The sequence below is a fragment of the Nylanderia fulva genome, unplaced genomic scaffold (genome assembly GCF_048542155.1).
Source record: "Nylanderia fulva isolate GAGA-0341 unplaced genomic scaffold, ASM4854215v1 Scaffold376, whole genome shotgun sequence".
In the NCBI taxonomy this organism is placed as follows: Eukaryota; Metazoa; Arthropoda; class Insecta; order Hymenoptera; family Formicidae; genus Nylanderia; species Nylanderia fulva.
The window spans coordinates 75,889-88,004 of record NW_028190451.1 but is presented as its reverse complement, the minus strand read 5'-3'; the positions used below and the strand labels follow the sequence as shown (position 1 = coordinate 88,004).

Below are 12,116 nucleotides of genomic sequence, written 5' to 3'. Positions count from 1 at the left end.
TTTGCCGACGACTATTAACTTCTCGATAACTGCCGGGTTCACCGAAGATCTACAAGCGAATGACGCATTATCAATTCGATTACGCAACAAACACAAATGTGCCCACTTACCCTTAGAGGTATAACTCCTCCTCCAGAAGTTAATCTCTTTGTACCGTTTGAACCCTTATTCTATTGCCAAGTTGGTGTCGGGTACATCCATTTTGAGACTAAGGCAGCTCTCTGCATTTCATGCTACTCCACCTTACCTAGAGTCTCGAAATTACTTTGGACAAGGATTCGGAAGCATACTCTAATCATAGGCGGAACACCTATCGGAATAAATTGCGGAGTCTGCAACTTCCGACTTACCCTCACGCGAATCGGTGATTTGTGCGAGCTTTGTCAGTTTACGTACGAAGATTACTTACGCAACCCCAACGACGTTTCGCATAGAGCAATCGACGAAGCTATCTTTATTACAGTAGAGTCACAGGTAGGTCCCACGCAATAATCCGATCACCTCAGTTCCAGCGCGAATAACCTCAGATCGCGGGTATCCCCGGGGAGAATCGCATAGATTCGCGTACCCGTAATAGCGATCGAGTCTCGTGGAAAAAGCCGAGCTCTGCATTCAAATTTTCGCAGCCGCGACCCCACGAGACGTAACACGTGCGCATGATGATGGTCGAATCGACGTTACATCGTATGTTCGAGCTCGATTCATGTATCGAAATAATGTTCGATCGTTTGACGAGGCTCGTCGCAACGGTTGATATCAAATATACTCAATTCTCCAATATTGCATCCACTGTAACGAATGCGAGAGAATTGTCGAATGCGATACGCGCTAGCAATGCCTTCAACATACACCAACTTGTCGATTGCGAGCTGGTGGCTTTAGTTTTTAATATGTAATAAAACTATATAATTATGTATTAAATATAAGATAAATAAATACTTATATGTATATCATGGTGTACTTTATTTGCGCGCCACCCGTTACAAACTTTGCGAGATATAATTATTGTGTCAAGGACATTGCATTCAGCGAGAAAAAATCGATAATTTTATTTTACGAGGCGCACGCGACATTAAGAGACAGAGAGAAAGAGATCCAAGCTTGGATTCAGCACGCATTCGAGAGAGATGCGGAAGTGAGAGAGAAGACGCATGCATTCGAGAGAGAAGACGCAGCGCGCGAGAGTAAGAGAGATGTACACATTCGAGAGAGAGAGATCCAAGCCTGGATTCAGCGCGCAGTCAGAGCAAGAGAGAGGTAGCGCGCGGCGGTATACGGGCTCTCCCGTCGGAGCGAGAGAGAGAGAGAGATTCGGCGGCTCGGGCGGCGAGAGAGTCGGCGGCTCGGGCCTGCGGCGAGAGAGATTCGGCGGCTCGGGCCTGCGGCGAGAGAGGCGACGGCGAGAGAGGCGACGGCGAGAGATGCGACGGCGAGAGAGGCGACGGCGAGAGATGCGGCGGCGAGAGAGAGGCTCACGCGACGAGAGAAGAGAGATGATGCGGCGAAGGATGCGACGGCGAGAGATGCGGCGGCGAGAGAGAGGCTCACGCGACGAGAGAAGAGAGATGATGCGGCGAGGGATGCGACGGCGAGAGATGTGAAGGAGAGGAGGAAAAACATTTTTTTTTTATTCATTACTTTTTTTATTCATATTTTTTTTACATTAGTTTTTACATTAGTTTTTTACATATTTTTTTCTATAAGGAAAGAAGAAGGGAAACATTTTTTTAAATTAATAAACATTTTATTATATTAATATTTTTTTATTTAATATATTATCGCCGGCATTAGCATTACCCGAGGTGTACCGCGTGGAGGTTGCCGGTCGGATTTACACCTCATATGTCAGAGTATGTGCATGCGTGTATGCGTGTGTGTACTTGTACATGTGTTGCAGTAGAGATGAGGACCCCGCGGTTCGTCACTTCCGCGGTATTTAATGACTCCAAACCCTCTCTACTGTGTGTGTAAATAAAAAATAAAAAATAATATATGTAAAATAAAAAAATATAAAAATATAAAAATATAAAAAATATAAAAAATATAAAATATAAAAATATAAAAATATAAAAAATATACGGTGACGGCGAGTGAGCAGCGAGAGAGAGAGAGATGTGGCGGCTCGAGGTAGTGGCATCTACACATAGAAATATAATAACAATAATTTAATATTTTATAGATTTTTTTTGGTATTTTAATATACTTACAGCCCTGACGGGACAGTGAGAGAGAGGGGGGGGGGGTCGCATCACCCATCGCTGTCATCGGACTCGACATCTGTACATAGAAATATAATAATTTAATATTTTATATATTTTTTGACATATTATATATATTTTTTTGACATATTATATATACTCACGTCCTTGACATGTGGGACAAGCGTTGGCCAGGTACAATATGTATAATCTTTCCCGGCAATCCTCGCAACGCAGTTCGGGTACATTTATGTACCGCGATGTTGTGTGTCCCTCGATGGTCGTGATCGAGATGAATCTGCCCCTGTTTCTCATGAAACAGCGAAAGCAGATCCTAATCGACCCCCATGGTACGGCGAACGCCATGACATACGACGCCACAGTGCATACCCTCGCTGTCTCGTCGAGGGATGCAGTGGCGCGTATGCCATACATCCGGGACCTGCACGACTCCCGGACAGCGTTGTCAGTATCGTACCCGTCGTCATTGTCATCTTCATCTTTATCGTCATCGTCATCGTCATCGTCATCGTCATCGTCATCGTCATCATCATCGTCATTGTCATCGCCGTCTTCTTCTTCAATGGGTACGATATCAATGTCCATCTCCTCAATGTCGTCCAATAGGATGTTCACATCCCTGTCGTACACAGGGTCGTACATCGCACCATCACTGTCACTGTCGTCGTCGGAGATGGTTATAACTTCCATCTCGTCATCCGGGACGACGACCACCTCCATCTCGTCATCAGGGATGACCACCACCTTCATCTCATTGTCGCTCTTACGCGCTGCGTTCTCCATTTTTTTTCACAAAAAAAAAACTATTTACTCGCTCACTACTATGCTCGCAAATGTCACCGTACTATGACCCGGCAGTGGCATCGGTCCTCAATATATATCTCGTTCAGCCCTTTGTGCTTCACATGCGATCGAACTTATCTCAGAAAGAAAGATGATCGGTCGTAAAAGAGCAGCCGCTGCAGCAGTTGATTATTGTTTTGTTTACACCTCGTGAAAATATGTCTTGACACATTTACTACAATCCTCTCTTTCACGCGTGATAAAACTTATCTCATAAACACTGCTATACTCTTCGCATATATTGTACACCTATTTTATCACAGAAAAGATAAATAGGCTGCCGACAAAAAATCTGGCGATGATGATGATGATGATGATGACGGTTCTCTCCTATCTGACTCCTCCTCCATTTCTTGGTCAGAATCATTTTCGGATGATTGTGTTTTGCATGACACCGATGGTGAAGGCATGTCCATGTAGCCAAATTCATAGTTGTCCACAGTGAAATAATCGACACAATTTTTGTATCGACGTTGATAACATGCGACTCGCTTGTGTCGCTTAGACGTTCTGGTGCATTTAGATAAATCACCAGCCACTCTTACAATGTCTTCATGCGTTTCCAGGAACTGGGCTACACGTCTTGTATGCGGTTTTCGCACACCAAGTTCGCGATTTCGTACATATTGTACAATTGAAGTCACCGCTTCACGTTTATTACAAAACGGGTTATCTTTTTTTTCATTGTGACAGCATACCTCGAGATGTCTATACCATCTCTCGGCAGTCTTATAACACCCCTTTTCATGACACTCTGCATGATTTTGCGGTGCGCTCTCCATTTTTTTCAATGTCTATCACTTATTCGCACTTTTAACCTCAGCCTATTTTCGCTGACATTCGCTGCAATCCCTGATCATCGGTGCAGGACCGTCAATATGCGTTCGCATCCACGGCCGATTGTAGTGTTCGAGGCAGCGACGATATGTCTGAACCTCCGGATCCGTCTTGATATGCTCCGGCAGTTTTTCCCACAAATGCTCTACGAAATATCCGCACTTTTGCAGTAAAACAATCTTCGGAATATATTGTAACTGTTCGGCACTTAAACTGAGAATGTCGGAAGCACTTGATAGTATTACAAACATTCTGAATGAAGAGAGCGTGCGCTCGCCAGTGGTACTATGGTCCGGCAGCTGCATCGGTCCTCATTATATACCCCGATCAACCCTTTGTTCGTCAACGTACGAACGAGAAAAATTTAGATGACGTAAATTTTCGGCGCTTGTTTTGTTTATAAATTCCTGCAGCCGCTGGTTATCGGCGCTGGTATTTCTTCCTAAGATAAACAATAAAGAACCGCCGCTTACTGGGGAGGTACCGCGAGGGTGATATACAATCCCATGCAAAAACATGTCGCAGGCCGCAAGCGGTGAGATTGCAGGCAGCGAGGTCGCAAGCGGCGAGGTTGCAGGCAGCAACTTGTTCGCCCTGAAACTTTACCCGCTGATATTTCTTAGAAATATATGTATAGATCATGTATCAACCCCCTTGATTGTCGGCGTATACCAAGCGGTGGCCCTTCTTAAAATTTGATTATCTTAGATTTTCAGAGAACTGATTGTTGGCGCTCGGATCCAAGCGGCCCTTCTTAGAATTTTTATCTTATCAAATTTAGATGAAGAAACGCAACCCCCTTAGTAATAGATATCCGATTGTCAGCGCTCGAAATGCGGCAGCCATTCGCAGAATTTTTATCTTATCAAATTTAGATGAAGAAACGCAACCCCCTTAGTAATAGATATCCGATTGTCGGCGCTCGAAATGCGGCAGCCATTCGCAGAATTTTTATCTTATCTTCGGAGAAAATTTATGAAAACTTTGATACCGCTCAAAGACGCCGCTTATCTTATCTTATCTTGTTTATGAACATATCAGGTAACATGATCCCCTTATCTTATCTTGTTTATAAATATATCAGGTAACATGATCCCTTTATCAGGTAACATGATCCCCTTATCAGGTTATCTGATATGTTTATAAACAAAGATAAGCTTATCTACTGATAAGACCCCCTCCCCCCCGCGTGACGTCACCCCCCTCGCCCCCGATTCCCCCCCGCCCCGCACCCCTCTCATTGCCCCTGAGTTAGAACCCCCATAGTATACCTACTCACTGTTTCGTGAATTCTCTCGCGTGTAAAGTCCCGGGTATAATTTTGAATCTCCACGGGCGACGCGAGCTGAAGCACAGGCTTCTAGTTTTTATTTAATGCAGCAGTACGGGCGCGATGGTATGAGAGAGTTTGATTAAAATAAACTGTAATGACTTGATCCCCGTATAATATTGATTTATTAAGATTATGCGCAACCATGTATTGCGATGCGCTCCTCGAGACATGAAGATTGGCAAGTGATCTGTGCGAATTTATTTCAGGCCGCACAGGTAAGCCTTCGTTGTTGATCCGAAAAAGCCCGATACATCCCGGAATCCCGCGATTGATATTTTGACCGTTCATGTTCATGTGATTGACCGTTTCTTCGTTCACGTGATAAGACCAAAACAAAGTGAGACAATGATGCGTATATATATATAAAAGAAAACCGTGTTTCTTGTCTCGACCAGCACATCCCAACAGATACATGTCCAAACATCGTGCAAATTCGTGAAATATAATAACATGGAATAATAATTCTAAACACCGGCCGCCTTGGAAGACGTCGTTTTACAATAATAATAAATAAACTCGGGGTCACATACATGCGGCAGGCATACAATATGATTGATACGCTTCGTCAAATAACAGTACAATGAATATGTATATTAAATAATATGCTTTGTAACGCAAAGAAAATAATAATATATAATGAGTAAAGTGTAGTATAAATGATAAGAGTCGTCCTCAATTCAAATATCTAAAGCGATTTAAATAATTTTGTCATTAACGCTATTTGATTATTCAGCGCGGTCAAACTTTATAACTAATTGCAAAAAAAAACGTCCTGTTTTTTTTTTTTTTTTTTTGCACTTATATAGCACGTTCATGTTATGAATGTAGTACAATTGATTGTCAAGCAACAAAAAACAATATATATATTTTTTTTACAAATGCTAATTTTCTAGAGGCAAAATTGATAATTTTGAAAGAGGCCTGACAAATGATCCCTTGGCCGTGATTATTGTGGCTGTACGGGCGATGCCATCAGTTCCAGGATGAATTTCCTTCACGCGGCCAAGCGCCCACTGCAGAGGCGGAAGGCCCGGTTGCATGACTAGCACCATCTTGCCAACGCCCATCTGCTCTCCCTTGTTGCTAGTCCATTTCTGCCGCTGCTGCAATTGATTTAAGTATTCGCGGCTCCAACGACTCCAAAAATGCTGGCGGAGCTGCTCGACTCTCTGCCATCGTATCAATCGACCTTCCTTAATATCAGTAAGGTCGTGGCATGGAAAATCACTCAATACCTCGCCAACCAGAAAATGCCCCGGCGTAAGATAGGCTAAATCATTAGGATCAGAGCTCAGCGGCGTCAACGGACGCGAATTTAATACAGTCTCTATTTCGCACAACGTTGTCTGCAACTCCTCGAAAGTCAGGTGTGAGTCGCCCGCAACACGCTGTAGGTGATATTTCGCAGATTTTACCGCGGACTCCCAGAGCCCGCCAAAGTGCGGCGCTCCAGGTGGAATAAAACGTCATGATATTCTGGAGTCGCGACAAAACTGTTCTATTTTTTCTTTGGTTGATGACGCGCCACGAAACGCGTACAACTGTGCCAATTGGCGCGAAGCCCCCTTAAAATTAGTTCCAGTATCGGAAAATATAGAAGTCGGACACCCCCGCCGAGAAATAAAACGCTTTAAGGCCGCTAGAAAAGCGTCCGTCGTCAAGTCACTGACTACTTCAATGTGTACTGCTTTCGTAGCGAAGCACACAAATATACAAACATAAGCCTTACTATTTCGAGCATTTCGCCGCTTGCCTTCTCTTATAATGAGAGGCCCCGCGTAATCGATGCCGCAATTAGAGAACGGCCGCGAAGGTGTCACACGGGGCGCAGGTAACACCCCCATTTTCGCTTCCGATATCGCCGGCCTGCATCTAAAACAAACGAGGCACTGTCTAATAACCTTTCGTGTGGTCGAGCGAACCGAGAGAGGCCAAAATTTTTGTCGCACCGCAGCCATAGTGCCCTGTAATCCAGCGTGCAAATTGCGTATATGTTCTTTCTTTATTACGAGCTGAGTGAGCCGATGATTCTTTGGGAGTAAAATTGGGTGGCGGGCATCGTACCCTAATTGTGATTTTTCGAGCCTCCCACCGACGCGAATCAGACCCTGTTTATCCAAGAACGGCGATAATGATTTTAATGAGCTAGCGGAAGTGAGAGCGTTTCCCTTCTTTAATTGCCCAAACTCGTTTGAAAAAACTTCCCCTTGCACCAGCTTGCAAATGTTTTCCAATGCGGCCGAGATTTCCACGTGCGAGACGTGAACGCCCACGTCTCCCTCGGATCGCAGACGCGGTCCAATAAATCGCCTGCAATATGCAACAATTCGGCACAATTTATCTAGACTCGAACATCTAACTATAAGCTCCGAAAAGGGGTTCGATGCCACCACGCCAGCTACAGCAGCAACTATCCGCCGCCTCTCCGGCATCTCGGACTCCGGGACATATTCGCCAACGCTTGGCCACGACTCCTCGCTGCTCTTTAAGAACGCGGGACCTCGCCACCATAGCGCGGCATTCCCGATGTCATGCGGGTGGACGCCCCGAGATAGTAAATCCGCAGGATTTTCGGTTGTCGGCACGTGCCGCCAATCCAAACCGGAAGTTAATCGCTGTATTTCTCCAACGCGATTTGACACAAAAACCGACCATTTTCTCGAGCACGACGAAATCCATCTCAGCGCGATCGTGGAATCCGACCACAAAGTATACCGCACGTCCTTTATGTCAATAGATGAACGCACTTTGTCCAATAATTGTGCCAGCAATAATGCCGCGTAAAGCTCGAGTCGCGGAATCGAAATCACTCTGAGTGGGGCTACTCTTGTTTTAGAGCACAACAGATCAATCTGCACTTCGTTTCCATCTACTTGTCTTCGAATATACAAACACGCGCCATACGCCCGCTGGCTGGCGTCACAAAACCCGTGTATCTGAACGCGAGCCCCCTCTTGATTTTCCCCTATAAACCTCGGGACGCTTAAATCATTTAATTCTCTTAATTGTCTCTTAAACGCGGACCATCTTGCATGCATATCCAGCGGAATCGATTCATCCCACTGTATTTTTAATTGCCAAATCTCCTGTAACAGCATTTTTGGTATGATAATAACCGGACCGATTAATCCCAACGGGTCAAATAATCTTGATATCTCCGACAATATTACGCGCTTCGTTATCTTGTGTGAGTCAGTCGGCAATTCAATCGCGAACCGAAAGGCATCCATCGACGGATTCCAAAGAATTCCGAGGATGCGCGACGTCGCGTCTCTATCAATTTGAACCTTGGCGTTATGTTTATCATACATATCATTTATCAATACTGATTCGTTTGAATGCCACTTGCTCAGTTGAAATCCGCCGCGGTTCAGAATCTTTACGATCTGGTTTTTCAACGCTAATGCTTCCTCGATTGTGTCCGCTCCCGTTAGCAGGTCATCAACGTAAAAATCGCGTTTCACTCGCCGGGATCCCGCGGAAAATTCCTCCGCGTACATCTCGGCCAAAAATTGCAGCGCTCTAGTAGCTAAATATGACGCGGCCGCTGTACCGTATGTCAACGTTATTAATTCGTATGTTTGCACGCTCTCGGTGACCTCATCTCGCCACAGAACACGCTGCAGTCGCGTCTGCTGCGGATCGACCAATATCTGCCGGTACATCTTGGCGATGTCTGCGGAGAATACGAATCGAAAAATTCGAAACCTCGATACAATGGAAAATAAATCCTGCTGCACCGTCGGCCCGATCATAAGAGCGTCGTTCAACGAAACCCCTGTCGAACTCTTGCATAAAGCATCAAAAACCACCCTGATTTTAGTCGTTTCATTTGACGTCTTTAATATACAATGATGCAGCAAATAGTACGTCGGCAATCCCTTGTCTTTGTCATTTTCCTCCCTTACTAATTTCATATGCCCAAGGGCCAAGTACTCGCGCATAAATGCCGTGTATTGCGATTTTAATCCTGGATCGCGATTCAGTCGTCTTTCTAGCCCGCAAAAACGCCGCATTGCTATGTCTCGCGTTTCTCCGAGATTCTCTAATTTCTGTTTAATAATCGGAAGCGTGACTATTATTCGACCCTCTTCATTTCTTTTAGTATTATCGAGGAAGTGTCTCTCGCAAAAACGCTCCGCGCTAGTGTACGAATCCGACGGCCGAAAATCTTCCTCGATCTGCCAGAATTTGGCTAATTGATTTTGCAAGGCGGCATCCGCCACCGAAATGTGAAACGCTCTCACTTCGCGCCCACGGGCGTCACGAGCGGTGACCTCCACACGGCCGGCGACAATCCATCCGAAAAGCGTTTTTTGTAGCGTGGGATGCGATCGGGAACACTTCAATCTCCCCACATAAAGCAGCTGCCAAAATATATCGGTGCCTATCAATATATCGATATCGGAGCATTTATGAAATTCCGGATCAGCTAATTTAATCCCATTAGGTATTTGTATCCTTTCTCGATTAATAGGTGCCGTAGGTATCCGATCGGTTATGCGGTTCGTCAAAACGCACTCCAAACTCGCGCAGAAGCCGCTCAAACGAGAATGTAATTTTACTTTCACGATCTCGTTGGCGTCGCTTGTCATGCCATTTATTCCGGTGATTCTAACACTGCCCGTCGATGGCTTTAAGTTTAATCTCTTGACACAATCTCGCGTTATAAAATTCGCTTGCGAGCCGCTGTCCAGCAAAACCCGACATGATTGTCTCGTTCCAGTAGCATCTATTATATACACAATTGCCGTTGAAAGCAATACATGCGCGTTCCACGCGGAGGACACCTGAGTCATAACTATTTTTTCTTTTGTCGTTTCCGGAGACGGCTCACCTTCGGCCTTTCCCTTTTCAGTAATGTCGCCCGAATCCGCCTGAAGATGAAGCATCGAATTATGTTTGGCTCCGCATGTTTTACACGCGCCCATTTTACATTTTGCGGCATAATGATTGCCCCCGCGAAGACAATTTGCGCATAGCTTGCGCTTCCTTATTTCCGCGATTCGTCGAGCGACCGGCAGTTTAATAAACTCACGACAATAATAAATGAGATGTTTTCCCTGGCAATATTCACACGACAAAGAGGCAGTCGCGACATGAGCTGCCAAACGCTTTCCGGCGGGCTGAGTTTGTAAATTTCCGCGATTCAACGATTCTAGCAAATTGCATCTGTGCTCCAAAAATTCCGAGAGCTGCTTGAACGCGGGTAACTCTGTTCCGGTCAACGACGCCTGCCACTCTCTAGCTGTAATCGGATCGAATTTAGACGAAACTAAGTATATAAGCAGCGTGTCCCAATGCTCCGTGGGGCAATGCAGTGCCTTCAATGTTTGTATGTGTTTCGCGGCATTGTCCGCCACCCTACGCAGCTCAACAGCATTTTTTTTCGCGATATTCGGCAGCTCGAACAGGGCGCGTAGATGCGTATGCACTATAGCGCGTTTGTTATCATATCTCTGTTTTAATAAATCCCAAGCTACTTGATAATTTGAATCAGTCAATTCCAGCGATTGAATTATAATTGCTGCCTCGCCTGTCATAGATGCTCTCAAATATTGAAATTTTTGGAAGCCGCTCAAGGACGGATTATCATTTATTATGGAGTTAAACATTTCATAAAAAGGAAACCAATCCTCGTATTTTCCCGCGAATTTTGGTAGATATAATTTCGGTAATCGCACTCCGCATGCAGAGGTGCCCGACTCGCCGACGGATACCGGGGTAGACACTGCGGAGCGGCTATTGGAAGGCACGCGATTATATCCCGCAATCTTGCAGCGCAACGCTGCCGTCAATCCGAAAAACATTTCTTCAAACGCCTCGCGATCTCCTCCCTCACCGTCGCAGATCGCCTCTATCTCAGATTGCCAATCATTATACTCCTTCCAATAGCTAGCTAATTTATCTTTTCTTTCCTCTAAATTTGCTACCGTTTCCGGCGTCAATTGAGTCACCGAATCCGCGTATGTTTTTATTCGGGTACACGCAGCCTTTATCGACGTACGCTTTCTCTTTAGTGCTAAGATCTGATCCGAATGAGCCATAATCCACGCAATATATCGCTATCGCGCACAATATATCGCCACAATAACAGTTTACCCAAAATGCGAAACGGAAATGAACACCCCGATTGGCAAGTGAGTAATTCTCCTACCTTGATCGTCAATTTGATCGCTCAGCTAATGCCTCATTGACCGCCTTTGGTTGTTCGTCCGCCAGTTTCTCTGCATCATGAATCGTCACACGGGCTCCTCCGGGTTGGCAGCTCCTTATCTCATTTATTTCAGCGGCCACTGATTGTATGCTTCAGGGATGTCCTCTTGATGGACGATAATCATTGCTCTTTGACCCTCTCGATGCAACTCCAAAGCAGCTCGTACCGTTAAATATTGTTGCGGATCTGACAAATTTCAGTTTGTCGCAAAAAATCCGGCTCGAAGGTCCAAAATGTTTCGTGAATTCTCTCGCGTGTAAAGTCCCGGGTATAATTTTGAATCTCCACGGGCGACGCGAGCTGAAGCACAGGCTTCTAGTTTTTATTTAATGCAGCAGTACGGGCGCGATGGTATGAGAGAGTTTGATTGAAATAAACTGTAAGGACTTGATCCTCGTATAATATTGATTTATTAAGATTATGCGCGACTATGTATTGCGATGCGCTCCTCGAGACATGAAGATTAGCAAGTGACCTGTGCGAATTTATTTTAGGCCGCACAGGTAAGCCTTCGTTGTCGATCCGAAAAAGCCCGATACATCCCGGAATTCCGCGATTGATATTTTGACCGTTCATGTTCATGTGATTGACCGTTTCTTCGTTCACGTGATAAGACCAAAACAAAGTGAGACAATGATGCTTATATATATAAAAGAAAACCGTGTCT

General features: G+C 45.1%; 1 protein-coding gene across 1 annotated transcript; it reads right to left on the bottom strand.

Moving 5' to 3' along the window:
• Nucleotides 1-3,886: 3,886 nt before the first annotated feature.
• On the bottom strand, nt 3,887-11,279 carry LOC114943355 (uncharacterized). Its single transcript, XM_085485551.1, has 4 exons — nt 7,297-11,279; nt 6,951-7,104; nt 6,194-6,620; nt 3,887-4,044 (listed from the first exon to the last, which is right to left on the bottom strand). The coding sequence occupies exons 1-4, from the start codon at nt 11,277-11,279 to the stop codon at nt 3,887-3,889; spliced, it is 4,722 nt and encodes a 1,573-aa protein (XP_085341677.1).
• Between the last annotated feature and the right edge of the window lie 837 nt (nt 11,280-12,116).